The 13,693-nt window shown below is 39.3% G+C and overlaps 1 protein-coding gene across 3 annotated transcripts; it reads right to left on the bottom strand.

Moving 5' to 3' along the window:
• Positions 1 to 349: 349 nt before the first annotated feature.
• nub1 (negative regulator of ubiquitin-like proteins 1) lies at positions 350 to 11,947 on the bottom strand. 3 transcript variants are annotated; one of them, XM_066684077.1, is made up of 15 exons: positions 11,838 to 11,947; positions 11,411 to 11,535; positions 9,422 to 9,589; positions 8,993 to 9,057; positions 8,830 to 8,894; positions 8,576 to 8,743; positions 8,274 to 8,362; positions 7,306 to 7,412; positions 7,026 to 7,212; positions 6,633 to 6,740; positions 4,752 to 4,904; positions 4,239 to 4,385; positions 3,998 to 4,075; positions 3,411 to 3,588; positions 350 to 1,102 (listed from the first exon to the last, which is right to left on the bottom strand). In XM_066684077.1, the coding sequence occupies exons 2-15, from the start codon at positions 11,525 to 11,527 to the stop codon at positions 951 to 953; spliced, it is 1,782 nt and encodes a 593-aa protein (XP_066540174.1). In that variant the 5' UTR covers positions 11,528 to 11,535; positions 11,838 to 11,947; the 3' UTR covers positions 350 to 950. The 3 variants fall into 3 exon arrangements, with proteins under 3 accessions (XP_066540174.1, XP_066540175.1, XP_066540176.1); XM_066684078.1 differs by having other exon boundaries at positions 11,851 to 11,871; XM_066684079.1 differs by lacking the exon at positions 11,838 to 11,947 and adding an exon at positions 11,613 to 11,831.
• Between the last annotated feature and the right edge of the window lie 1,746 nt (positions 11,948 to 13,693).

The following is a 13,693-nucleotide window of genomic DNA, read 5'->3' as shown; positions in this document are numbered from 1 at the left end:
ACCCGGAGCGGGAATCAACCCACAACCTCCAGGCCTCTGGAGCTGTGTGACTGCGACACTACCTGCTGCACCACCGTGCCGCCCCTATCTAACTTATTACACCCTAAAACTTAAACAATACCTACATACTACATTACAACCAGAGTACTTCTCAATTAATTAAAGAAAAAATACCACTAAAATATAATAATAAAGTTTCAGTATGTTGGTATAGTTCATGGGAAGGGTTAACTACATTTATCAAATGATTAAAACACATTTATTAGTAAGATTGATGGCTCATCTTAATAATCTATTTTATAAAGAACTGTGATTTGAAATGAAACTAAAACACTGCTGTTTGAGCTCAACGCTTGTAATTTATTGAAGGTTTAACAAATGCTCTGTGAACAGAACTGATCATGAACCTGACCAGAGTCAACAAACCTAGCAAAACAGAACTTTAATGGATACCTCCGATGAAAAGTAGAATGAAAACAAAGGTCAAACAAAAAGTGATAAAGTGATGGTATGCTTTTTTCCATGAAAACTCTGATGTCTTAACTCCCTGTGCCCCTTGAGATAAATCTGATAATGAGTTTTAATTATTTAAATTATATGAATAGAGCCATGTGTCAAAATGACTCTAAAAGAAAAGAAAAAAAACCTCAATTCCTGTATTCACCGCTGATACAATCGTGGATTTATTAATATTAGTATAAATACGTTTTTGTACAACTTTACGTTTAACAAAATAAATTTCCAATTGTATCAATCTGTTAGAATTACTCAGGAAGAAAACTAAACTATACAAATTCTAATTCAGACTTTTGAAATTGCTTCAGTTACTGATCATTCAGTTAATGATCCAGGATCAGGGACCTGTACAGACAACTGTATACAACATTGCATTCTAAACTGAACTCACACCATCTCAAGGAAGCATATGTGCACTGCTCTTCTCAGGTTGATTATGTGGAGCTCTTCTCCAGACAGGACTTCAACATGGCAATGACCTCACACTCTTCTTCCAGAGTCACGTCCAGGTAATCCTCTTCATGTCTGGGGATGTCTTCCAAAACCTCATTCACCAAGTCTGCGTCCAGGCTACTCGAGCTTGAAGCTGCCCACAAGAAGGAGAAGGAGAAGGAGGAGAAGAAAGAGAAGAAGAAAGAGGAGAAGAAAGAGAAGGAGAAGAAGAAGAAAAGGAGAAGAAAAGAAGACAAAGAAGGAGAAGAAGAAGAGAAGGAGAAGAAGAAGAAAAGGAGAAGAAAAGAAGACAAAGAAGGAGAAGAAGAAGAGAAGGAGAAGAAGAAGAAAAGGAGAATAAGAGAAGGAGAAGAAAAGAAGAAAAAGAAGAAGGTGAAGAAGAAGAAGAAGAAAGAGGAGAAGAAAGAGAAGGAGAAAAAGAAGAAAAGGAGACAAAGAAGGAGAAGAAGAAAGAGAAGGAGAAGAAGAAGAAAAGGAGAAGGAGATTTAGAAGAAAAGGAGAAGTAGAGAAGGAGAAGAAAAGAAGACAAAGAAGAAGGAGAAGAAGAAGAAGAAGAAGAAGAAGAAAGAAGGAGAAGAAGAAGAAAGAGAAGGAGAAGAAGAAAGAAGGAGAAGAAGAAGAAAGAAGGAGAAGAAGAAGAAAGAGAAGGAGAAGAAGAAAGAGAAGGAGAAGAAGAAGAAGAAAGAAGGAGAAGAAGAAGAAAGAAGGAGAAGAAGAAGAAAGAGAAGGAGAAGAAGAAAGAGAAGGAGAAGAAGAAGAAGAAAGAAGGAGAAGAAGAAGAAGAAAGAAGGAGAAGAAGAAGAAAGAGAAGGAGAAGGAGAAGAAGAAGAAGAAGAAGAAGGACAAGAAGAAAATATCATTTAAAAGGGACATTCTGTGACAAAAATGACCTTTTGCATTACCACATTTTTCTAAATATGTTCCCCGATGATTACTTGTCCATACAGAGTGACCAGCTAAATCAGCACTAGGTCGGCATAAACGAGCAGTCGATCTCCTTTAAGCATGGAATACACCAGTTTCACAGACACATGATGGGGAGATAACTGTAGGAAATGTGTGGGATCTGAACTGAGCAATTAAAGAGGTGTTAATTCATCTGGGCCCAAATTAATCTGAGACAAGATTGTTGCAATTCTCAGTCATGCCCTGAATCAGTTCAGTATAACAATTATATTTAACCCTGTAATGTCCAGTTTCTCTGAACATAAATACACTGAGAACTTGGAGGATTCCAGAAAGTCATGAGCCGGTTCTGTAAACCAAAGCCAGAGACACTGTCTTGATATGGGCCCCAATAGAGCCTCTTTTGTTCTACATCCACTGATGTCCCACAGAATGAGGTCTTCTACAGTCCTGCTGTGAACTACAGACCTCCTGATATTGTTTAAGACATTAGCAAGGTACCCATGCCTCAACACAGTGTTTGAAGGTATGGGGAAATTAAATGTAAGTCTTAAGACCTTTTTAGCACCACCTGGAGAGAAAATTAGGATCGTTTTCACAACAGCAAAATGGCAAAAAGCACACAACACAAATGTTATGTTTACTGACTTCACTGTAATTATGTGATTCCTGTATTTCCTCAAGGACCAACATTTCAAACAAACACGCTTTGCACTGATTGATTAAAAGCAAGAGGGAAATGTAGCTGAAAATAGTGCCCATCTGAGCCATGAATAATGCTGTTGGTTCTGCTGTTAAAACAGTGAGCTAACTTGCAAAATGACATGAGCTTTAATGAAATAAAAACATTTACTGTCCATGACATTTTTAAAACCTTATGTGGCTTTAAGCCATTTTAAGACAAATTAAGTTTATTTTTTTTATGGATCCACAAACACCCTGTCCACAGCGCTGAGTGTGTGTTCACATTCCCTAGTGCACTAGTGTGTTTGTGATTGTTCAAGATGGGTTACAAAATACATTCATTTATTATCTGTAACCCTTATCCAGTTCAGGGTCGCGGTGGGTCCAGAGCCTACCTGGAATCATTGGGCGCAAGGCGGGAATACACCCTGGAGGGGGGCCAGTCCTTCACAGGGCAACACAGACACTCACACATACGGACAATTTTGAGTCGCCAATCCACCTACCAACGTGTGTTTTTGGACTGTGGGAGGAAACCGGAGCACCCGGAGGAACACAGGGAGAACACACCAACTCCTCACAGACAGTCACCTGGAGCGGGAATCGAACCCACAACCTCCAGGTCCCTGGGGCTGTGTGACTGCGACACTACCTGCTGCGAATATAATGATGTAAGTATATTTATCGGCACATGTTCACTATTGCCACCGTGACCCTGAAATGGAAAAGCAGAAAAGAAGATGAGATGTTCCCAATAAAGTAGAGTTTAAGTAGCGAAAACCCATCACCTACTTTGTTTGCAGTCAAACAAATTACATAATTCAGTCATGCTTATATGCTTTTTTCTGACCTGTGGAGTCTGAGGTGCTGGGCTCCTCTGATGAAGAAGATGGCGGTGAGGGAGGTAGCAACTCTGGAGGAAGCTGCCCCTGGTTATCCAGCAGAATCTGAGTGGCCAGAGGAACATCATCCCCCACCAGTTTCAGAGCTGCTTCTGCTGCCTCCTTCTGGAAACCCAGGAATACCATCTAGAAGCCCATACATTGGAAAACATACACAGATCAACACAGAGAATGAGGGATGTACCCTGTGAATAATGATGGGTCTGTTCAGAAATACTATATTTTTTAAATAAATGACACTTTGATAGATGTATCAGATAATAAAATAGAACAAAATCTTCTTTTACTATTTTACTCTTTTTAATAATATCTGTACTTAATTATGTATAAGGTCTTTCATATTAACACACACTCGTTTTAATTTATTTTAATGAAAAAGTTTCAGAATATTACTACGTTACTGAATTTCGAAAGCCATCCTGATTAGTTTGTATATAAATAAGAGTGTACAAATACAGAGATGGTGTTAAGAAATATGGCAGACATCACTGAACATGAGCTTCTACAGGGTCCTTCTCCCTGGGATGGTGCCTACCTGGTCTACTTTGTACTGTCGTGTTAATTCTGGCTGAGGTGTCTGAAAACTGCTGGCTCCTTGTGAACCTAGAAGAAGCTACAAAAAACAAGAACGTTGTTGATACATGTGACAGCTTCAGTAGAAAGATGCACTCTAAAAAAATATATTTCAGTGTAAAGGACGAGGAAGTGAAGGTGGTGAATGTGTGTGATGACAAGATTGCTAAACTGAGGGCGCAAAGTTTTATGACATCACTGACTCTATAAGCTTCATCCACATCTCCATTGGTCTCGTGTAGAGCTTTGGCTGCTGCTTTTTTGTTGTAGCCGAGTTCCGCCAGGGTGTTGATGCCCTCCAGACGACGCCTCCTCCTCTCTCTCTCTTTATTTTTTATCTCCTCCCGCTCCTACAAAAGGAATTTTGATCAGTCAAATAGTCAAAACAGTGGGGAATCCTCCAAGCCGTCGAGGCCTTCAGAGAAAATCTAATGGAAAAAAAGTGTGTGTAATTATCAGTTTTTACTCTTGTTGTTAAAATATTTATTCAATATTTGAAATGCCCAGCAGACTTTGTCTAAAATTCTTTTTATTTTAGGTACTGTGCTATAACAACAATATAAAAAAAAAATATTTAACAACTGTTGTTTTGGTAAATGCCTTGATCATAGTGGGTTATTTTACCTGGTTATTTCAAAATCAATAAAAGGACAGTCGTGTACACGCACTATTTTTGCTGTATTTGTGGTGTGGTGTGTGCTGAATTTATATCTCACAGTTTTCCTTTGAGTGATGTGATGGACCGCTTCCTCCACATTGCCTCTGCAGGCTCTCAGGCCCAGCCGAGTATCCTGCTCTGAGAAGCCCATGCTCATCAGCTGCGTCATCTTCTCTGGGTCCAGACACAAATGACTGTAGAGGTCCTCAGCCTAGCAGGGGTTCAGGGTGAGAGGGGAGTGAACAGACAGCACTGAGGGAAATAAACGATCGACAAAGTCTCTTTGGATGTACAAACCGGATTCCAAAAAAGTTGGGACACTAAACAAATTGTGAATAAAAACTAAATGCAATGATGTGGAGATGGCAAATGTCAATAATTTATTCATAATAGAACATAGATGACAGATCAAAAGTTTAATCTGAGTAAATGCAACATTTTAAAGGAAAAATATTTTGATTCAAAATTTCACAGTGTCAACAAATCCCCAAAAAAGTTGGGACAAGTAGCAATAAGTGGCTGGAAAAAGGAAATTGAGCATATAACATACAGCTGGAAGACCAATTAACGCTAATTAGGTCAATTGACAACATGATTGGGTATAAAAAGAGCTTCTCAGAATGTCAGTGTCTCTCTAAAGCCAAGATGGTAAGAGGATCACCAATTCCACCATTGTTGCGCAGAAAGATAGTGCAGCAATACCAGAATGGTGTTACCGAGACTAAAATAGCAAAGACTTTTAAGTTATCATCACCAACCGTGCATAACATTATCAAAAGATTCAGAGATTCTGGAACAATTGCTGTGTGTAAGGGTCAAGGCTGTAAAACTCTACTGGATGCTTGTGATCTCCGGGCCCTTAAACGTCACTGCACCTCAAACAGGAATGCTACTGTGAAGGAAATAACAGAATGGGCTCAGGAATACTTCCAGAAAACATTGTCAGTGAACACAATCCACCGTGCCATCCGCCGTCGCCAGCTGAAACTCTACAGTGCAAAGAGGAAGCCATTTCTAAGAAAGCTCCACAAGCTCAGACGTTTGCACTGGGCCAGGGGTCTTTTAAAATGGAGTGTGGCAAAATGGAAGACTGCTCTGTGGTCAGATGAGTCACGATTTGAAGTTCTTTATGGAACACTGGGACGCCATGTCATCCGGACCAGAGAGGACAAGGATAACCCAAGTTGTTATCAGCGCTCCGTTCAGAAGCCTGCATCACTGATGGTATGGGGTTGCATGAGTGCTTGTGGCATGGGCAGCTTGCATGTCTGGAAAGGCACCATTAATGCAGAGAACTATGTTCAGGTTCTAGAACAACATATGCATCTAGACGTCATCTCTTTCAGGGAAGACCCTGCATTTTTCAACAAGATAATGCCAGACCACATTCTGCAGCAATCACAACATCATGGCTACGTAGGAGAAGGATCCGGGGACTGAAATGGCAGCCTGCAGTCCAGATCTTTCACCTATAGAGAACATTTGGCGCATCATAAAGAGAAAGGTGCGACAAAGAAGGCCCAAGACGATTGAACATTTAGAGGCCTGTATTAGACATGAATGGGAGAGCATTCCTATTTCTAAACTTGAGAAACTAGTCTCCTCTGTCCACAGACGTCTGAGTGTTGTAAGAAGAAGGGGGGATGCCACACAGTGGTAAAAAATGGCCTTGTCCCAACTTTTTTGGGATTTGTTGACGCCATGAAATTTTGAAACAACATATTTTTCCCTTAAAATGATACATTCTCTCAGTTTAAACTTTTGATCTGTGATTTGTGCTCTATTCTGAATAAAATATTAGATGTTGGCACCTCCACATCATTGCATTCAGTTTTTATTCACAATTTGTTTAGTGTCCCAACTTTTTTGGAATCCAGTTTGTATTTCACGATTATCCAGTGCTGTACCACAGTAGGTGTTCTCTGGGCTGATCAAATACCTTTTGGAGTTTTTTGTCGGCATCAACAGCATTGCCATCTAGGTAGGCCAGCAAACTTTGTAGGAGATAAAGCCTCAGAAACAGAACCTCCTCTCCTCCTGTGTTCACCTAACAACCAGCAAGATCCAAGAAACAGTCAACCAACAAGATCCAAGAAATAGTCAACCAACATGTGTTCCTATAAAACTAATAAATTATCTACCAGTAAAAACTATAATACACATCATAATGGATCTCCTTTACAAAGAAATAGTTTAAAGCATGGCAGTGCTCAAATAAGTCCATACAATTACTGTCTTTATTACCTTAAAACATGTTTATTCTCACCAAATATGCACATAGCGGAAGTGGCAGTGAATCTATCATAATTGAAAAAATAAAAAAAATAGAAACCTTGATTTGCTTTAGTCTCTGGTTCTCTTCTCCATAGCACCTCAGGAAGCAGTCCTCAGCTTTTTGCAGTCTTTGCTTAGCATCAGCCAAGCAAGTCAGTGCCTCCTGAGCACGGTAGCACCACACTACATCCAGCTGCAACACTGCGTAGTTATCCACCGTATTCAAGAGCACTGATCCACACTGACTACATAAACCAAAAAAGCTGTTAACTTTTACGTACAACAGGATTAATTTGAGCATTGTACCAATTGAAAAAGGCAATTAAAAGAAGATGTACCAAAATTGCTCATCTGCTAAAAGCAGAAGACAGAGCGCTGCATTATATTCCTTTCTCTTCATTAGGGCTCTGCCTTTTTCATGAAAACCCATGGCCAATATTAGAGCCTAAAAAAAAAATAAATGGAGAGTGATTTAAAACAGGGGATTACTGGACTTTCAAGTCACCCCTATAAAGTTATTCTTCCTGGTCATAAATACTTAGTAGCTTTTAAAACAATAAAGAGAATCCCCATTTCATAATTTTACCACTACTTCTTGTTTTCAAGTGTTATCTTGCCCCTTGGGAATGAGTTACAAGATGCTGTGTTGGCAGTCTGCAGCAATATCCAAGCTTCTGGACTTGAACATAGTTTCACAATCCTATATTATCACCCACTCCTAACTCTCTGTGATATGAAACTGAATTCAGCTGCTTGTTCTGTGTCTTTTGTTCAAAAGTTCCACCTTAAATTTTGCAGCTGCCACAGGCACTAGAACATAATTGCTTGGCCATTTAAGTTGAAACTGGAAATTCAGAAACATCAGAAAATTATTAGTCATGTTTTATTCTTGTTACAAAGTAAAGGGACTTTGAAACTACGTCAAACTAAGATAATGATTATCATAGTTTATTAATGAAGAAAATACTGATATTTGAGGGATTCTTTGGTCGCTTGTGCCATCATCTTGCAGATGATTCAAGGCTTTAATCACCTTTCGTGTGAAGCATGCCCTGGGGGCCCTATAGGCCCCCCCCCCCATCCCCATGACCTATTCCTCTATCCCAATAAGAAACCTCTACCCCTAAGCAAAACGTATGGGTTGGGGTTAATGGTACGGCTAAGGGCTGAAATGGGATTTACATTAAGTTATTTGTAGTGAGGAACACACCACTGTTTTTCTTTTCAATAAGAGGCCAATTGAAATTTTATGGGTGCCCATTTATTTTTCTTTCATTAAAGCAAGTTTAAGGGAGGATTTGTTCACCTTTTTCTCAGAAGCTGGTATCTGGATAGGGTTCCCTTTCTGATCTGCTATCTCCAGAAATGGGGTTGTTGCTGGATCTTCACTTCCATCTGAAATGCACAAAGAATCACTGTATGTTAATAAACTGTATGTCACACCGTATTGCTATTCTCCAGACATCCTTACAGCTAGATGGTTCTAAATTTGAATGGTGGTGTAGCATTTATGTTTTGTTTTAAAAAAAAAAAGGGGTTTTACAGTCTCTCTGCACATTTGCAAAGCATTTTTATTACCGAGGTATACACTGAGGTATTGGAGCTCACCTCTCTCTGAAAGAATCTGAAATCCTCTTTGAGTCCTCTGCAAACTTTCATCTTGAAGACGCTTCTTTTCCTCACTTTCCAACATTTCTTTTTTCCCCTCTGGCTCACTCACCTTCAGTACCATGATTTTGCTGTTGTTCTTCACATTCTGTTCATCTAACTTCTTATCTGAGGGAAGAGGAATTGGTAATGATGAAAGAAATCTCTCAACGTTTTATATTACATAAAACCTGTTCAGTGGTGAAAATACATACCAGGAGACAGTGTCCTTCCATTTAAAATTAGCTTTACATTTTTCAGATCAAATTCTCCTGTGATCCTTGAAGAAAACAGATATACATGTGTTCTTATTAGATATTAAAAACTGCTACTGTAACCACAGTAATATTTGTAAATTGAAAAATACAATACACTTACTTGTTCATCAGATCCTGAGTGTAAATATCCAGCTTAGTTTCTAAGCAGTGTTTCTTTTTACCATCCTGCAGAGACACATGGGATATACAAAATAATTAAACTACTTATACACATTCACTCTTCATTCTTTCATGTCCACTGGCCACACAGGAGCATAAAGCCAGAGCCATATCATACTTGCTCTGTGGTGATCCTGTTGGGGTCCTGACCATTGAAGAACAGGATGAAAGGGGATAAACACAGTATGCACAGCAACAGATGAACGACAGTGTGTAATTAGTAAGTGCTCCTGCGTGGTCAGTGGAGTTGAGAGAATGGACAGTGAGTGCAGAAACAAAGAAATGGCCATAATGTATGGCTGACCACTTTATATTTGTTCATTCATTTATCCATTAACAACAAACATTACCATTATTTTATGTCTTTTACCTTTATCTGAGCTTTAGGCAGGTAGAGTTCTAGTGTTGCAACATTTGTCTCACTGTAGGTTTTATTTCGCTTCGCTTTATTTAAAGCTTGTGATCTTATTTCCTCCAGAGCAACCTCCACATCTTTCAGAGGAAATCCAATCATCTGGGAGTATTTAACAGCAAGCCCCTAGAAAAATGGACAGAAAGATACTGCAAAAACCACAAATCCCATTTCCAGAAAAGTTGGGACACTGTTCAAAATGTCAATAAAAACAATATGCAATTAATTTAACTGAAAAGAGGACAAAAGGCAATATTTCAAATGTTAAAACTAAGAAAAATCGTTGTTTGTTTTGAAGAACAATCTGTGAGCTCATTTGAATTAGCCGCAAGTATCATGTTGCAAAAAATGTTTATTATTGATATATCACTGCATTTTGTCTTTATTGACAAGTTGCAAGTCTCAAATTCTTTGGAATCTGGGCTTATGCCAGAAGTCTTTCACAGTTAGATATTCCACAATCTGGAATCATTTAGCCTGCGTAACTTGAAAACTTTTTTCCATTTGTTTTCATATTCACAATTTAATCTAAAACAAAGCTACATTTTGGCATTCAAAAACATGTTATACAATCTCAAGAATATACATAAAGTTACAATTTAAGTACAGGGGTCACAGTACAAGGCTTGAATTTCTATTCAGTATACAGTTTGAAAATAAATCAAATGTGGTTATCTAGAATGTATGTCAATGGTAGGAAAACAATGAGGACTTTCTGATGGCTAACTTCCATCTAACTTTTACAACTATTTCCTTTCAAACAGTAAAAAAAAGCGTCTGTGTAACATTATCACAGCATATTTGTAAATAAAGAATTACGAATAACTGCATTTTTGTTCTTCCCATTGTCCTGGGATAACTCTGGGTGAACAAAATTCCCTTTGAACATATTAAGTATGGAATATTCTAGAAAACTCAGAGGGGGGGGTGAGCTCTCGCCCCTCGCTGCCGTTGTATGCTTAGATGAACTTTTAGTGTGCTTTTAGGTCCTTTACACCTTTATTTGCTACACATGGGAAAACATGGGAATTTCTTTTTAAATTCATAAGCATAGGTACTCGAGATGAGGGTAGGTACATGAGCTTTGCCTGACGTAAACAAGGACTACTGACGTGCAGACTGACCAATTAAATGTTTACAGAGAAGGTTATCGACCAATAACCGTAGCTCAGCTCTACAAGTCAGACCGTGCAATCAGAAGATTTTAGGCTACTTCACCACGCCCCCTTCTCACTCAAGCGAACCAATCGGTGTAGGGGAGGGCGGGACTAGTTTGTGAACGAATCTTCTCGAAGTTCTATGTAAGCTCTAGAAAAACAAAATCCCGGACGTTTGTGAAATTCCGCCCGGACATTTTTTTAAGTCTAAAAAAGAGGACATGTCCGGGTAAAAGAGGACGTCTGGTCACCCTAGCGTAAAATGCTGAAAGAATTTTGAGGGACACAAATAAATTCTACGATTTTATAACCTATATCCCAAGGGATGGCTCATGAAGAAGGGTGTTGTTCAATGGAATTCACGCATTAATGCAAAAATATTTCATGGTTATAGCTCTTTCACAGTAAAGTGTAAGTGTTTTGTAATAGCCGGCCGGGAAACCAAACCACAAGGCAGCCACATATTACATTCTCGATAAATTGTTGAATATTGAACATTGTCCAGGAGGAATGCCTCTTGGCTCTTTTCCTGTTGGGTCCCCTTTAATAATATTATCTGTCTAAATGAGAATTTCGTCTTTGTAGACCCCCCAGAAGTACAATAAAGTTTTCTGTACACAATGCAGCACAAAAGGTCACTTTGAAATGTCTTTTTTTTTAATAACACATATTTGTCAGTGTGACATGAGAAGGACATAAATGGCCCTCGTAAAAGATCATTCCCTGTAAGTTCCCTGTAGCTGAAATCACAGTGACAGAGCATGATGGAGCCGGTGTTGTGTTTGTTTACCTGCATGTGCTCTAGTCCGGGTTCACTGGTGTCTGTGGTGAAAGGCTGGCTCCACAAGTGTATGCTGTCATTTCTGAGCAGCGAAATGAGCTTCGCCTCAATGTGTTGTTCGTCCATTCTTCTCTCTGAATTACGGAAGAATAACAGGCATACACACACTGCAGAGAAAACGAAACTACAGCAGTCTCCAACGTTAGCTCACCGGGGAATTCCAAGCCTAGCTGAATTGTTAGCTTTGTTTGGCTAAAGACACTGAGTCACTGCGGGAGAACCGCAGCTGTGTTTGTGCGAACCGTCCCCATGTCACAGTTCACACTCAGCGGTATTTATTCCAGTCCGAGGGGTAAAACAGGACTTCAGCGGCCATTTCACATTCTAAATGTACAAATATGTTAGTTTTTATATGGTTAACTAATACAGCACCTACCTACTCCACTCACATCACGTGACGTTGTGTCGTCTCTCGCTGGTGTTCCCGTGGCTGTTCAGGCGCACTTGTACGAGGATATGCGCGGAATCGCTGATCTACAAATCATCGCACTGCATATTTACTCACGGATGTGAAATGCAGATGATATACAAGTCATATAAAACGGTGGCGTACCATGCTAAAAAGTCTATTTCTTGTTCACACACATTAATGGGGTCCAATTGGTTTGAACATGAACTAGCTATAGGTCCATATTCATTTATAAATTCATCCATTGTCTGTAACCATTTATCCAGGTCAGGTTTTTCAACATAGGCCCATATGTTTTGTATTTGATACGTCCTACCCAAACAGAAGAAACATTGGGTCAAATCTGCCTCGTGTTTGGCATTATGTCTCAGTTATCAAACTGCTAAATGTTGTTATTTGTTCCACAACACACAAGACATCCGGTCGATATAAGGTGGGCTTGTGGCTGAGTTGAGGCCTACACTCATTTTGAGTCAACGCTATCATTCAGGGCCAAATCTGGGACATAAAGCAGATGTGAAATATTTGTGCCCAAATCTGGATATTATTTAACCCATCCTTGTCACATCACTGATCCTGAAAGCACTCATATATAGTTTTTCTATGTTTGCCAAGTGGGGGAAAAAACCTGCTGGTATATCTTGGGCTGGCTATTTGGGTGACACATCTTTGATCAGACGCACAAGGATTTTGCAACCAGAATCAGACACAGACCAGACGTAACTTTTAAACGATTAGGATCCTTAACACTGTGATATCATCTGACAAGGAAAACATAACAATAACAACATTATTGCCTTGATATAATCAGAAACCAACAGAAATTGTATTATTTTATTAAGTGCTGTCAAGACAATTCAGACTACTGGTGACCAGATGGACAGTGTTTCTCCAGAACATCCTGTCTCCTGGTTGTGTCTTCAGGCTTCTTAATAACTCATTTAATAACTCATTCGTTAATTCTTTTATTGAATCCCTCCATCTTGTTACTGGCCATCCTCTTTTAATTTCAACTTCCAAGCATGACTGTCTTGTTCAAAAAATGGGTCCTTCTCATAATATGTCCAAAATAAAAGAGCTTCAGTTTTGTTATCTGGGCTTCCACAAAAAGGTGAGGCTTAATTGGTTTGGTTCGGGGTCTATTTATCTACTGATTCTGTGATAAACAGACCACAAGATTAATGAAGAATAGATCCCAGTTTATAAATGTAAGGATCACAGGATGTGTATATTGTATCTCTGTCACACAGTTCAGAGGATAGAGATGCACTAGGACTGTGCTGGGTTAGGCCTCCATTAGAATCCTGTAGGATCCTGGAAACATGGCCTTGAAAAAGAGTTCATATTTGACACTTGATGCCACCTAGTGTACAGATTGAATAGGCCAGAGACTGAATCTCAATGAATCCTGAGTCCCATTTTCTCTTCAATCAATTTATATCAGTTTCTTTTTTTCTTTTTTGGCAGTTCTATCAAAACTGGTTCCAGCTCTGCCACAGCCGAGCTGAGCTCAGTCTTAGCCAGGTTTGGCTCAATCTAAGCAGAGATGAGCTCAGTCATAGCCAAGCGGAGACTGGCCCAACCAGTTCTGCTCAGATGATCTCATTCATAGGATTATGGTGGGAATATTCATCATTCATTCATTCATTGTCTGTAAACGCTTGTCCAGTGCAGGGACAAGCGATGGGTCCGGAGCCTACCCGGAATTATTGGCCGCAAGGTGGTGGGTATATTCATATGCTCAAAATTAAAAGGTAATTGTAAGATGTTGATGATTTTGAAATAGAAAATGAATGACAAAAAAACAAGTGAATAGACATTTA

Source organism: Hoplias malabaricus, chromosome 10 (assembly GCF_029633855.1).
Source record: "Hoplias malabaricus isolate fHopMal1 chromosome 10, fHopMal1.hap1, whole genome shotgun sequence".
In the NCBI taxonomy this organism is placed as follows: Eukaryota; Metazoa; Chordata; class Actinopteri; order Characiformes; family Erythrinidae; genus Hoplias; species Hoplias malabaricus.
Note: the sequence above shows the minus strand (reverse complement) of the source record. Positions and strands in the feature narration are given on the sequence as shown.

What these genes read in the sequence shown, in the direction of transcription:
- nub1 (XM_066684077.1), bottom strand. Translation starts at nt 11,527, where the DNA reads ATGGACGAACAACACATTGAGGCGAAGCTCATTTCGCTGCTCAGAAAT. An exon ending in TTAGCAGATGAGCAATTTTG is followed by an intron (nt 7,213 to 7,305) that starts GTACATCTTCTT and finishes TGGTTTATGTAG; the next exon opens with TCAGTGTGGATCAGTGCTCT. An exon ending in ATGTGGATGAAGCTTATAGA is followed by an intron (nt 4,076 to 4,238) that starts GTCAGTGATGTC and finishes TGTTTTTTGTAG; the next exon opens with CTTCTTCTAGGTTCACAAGG.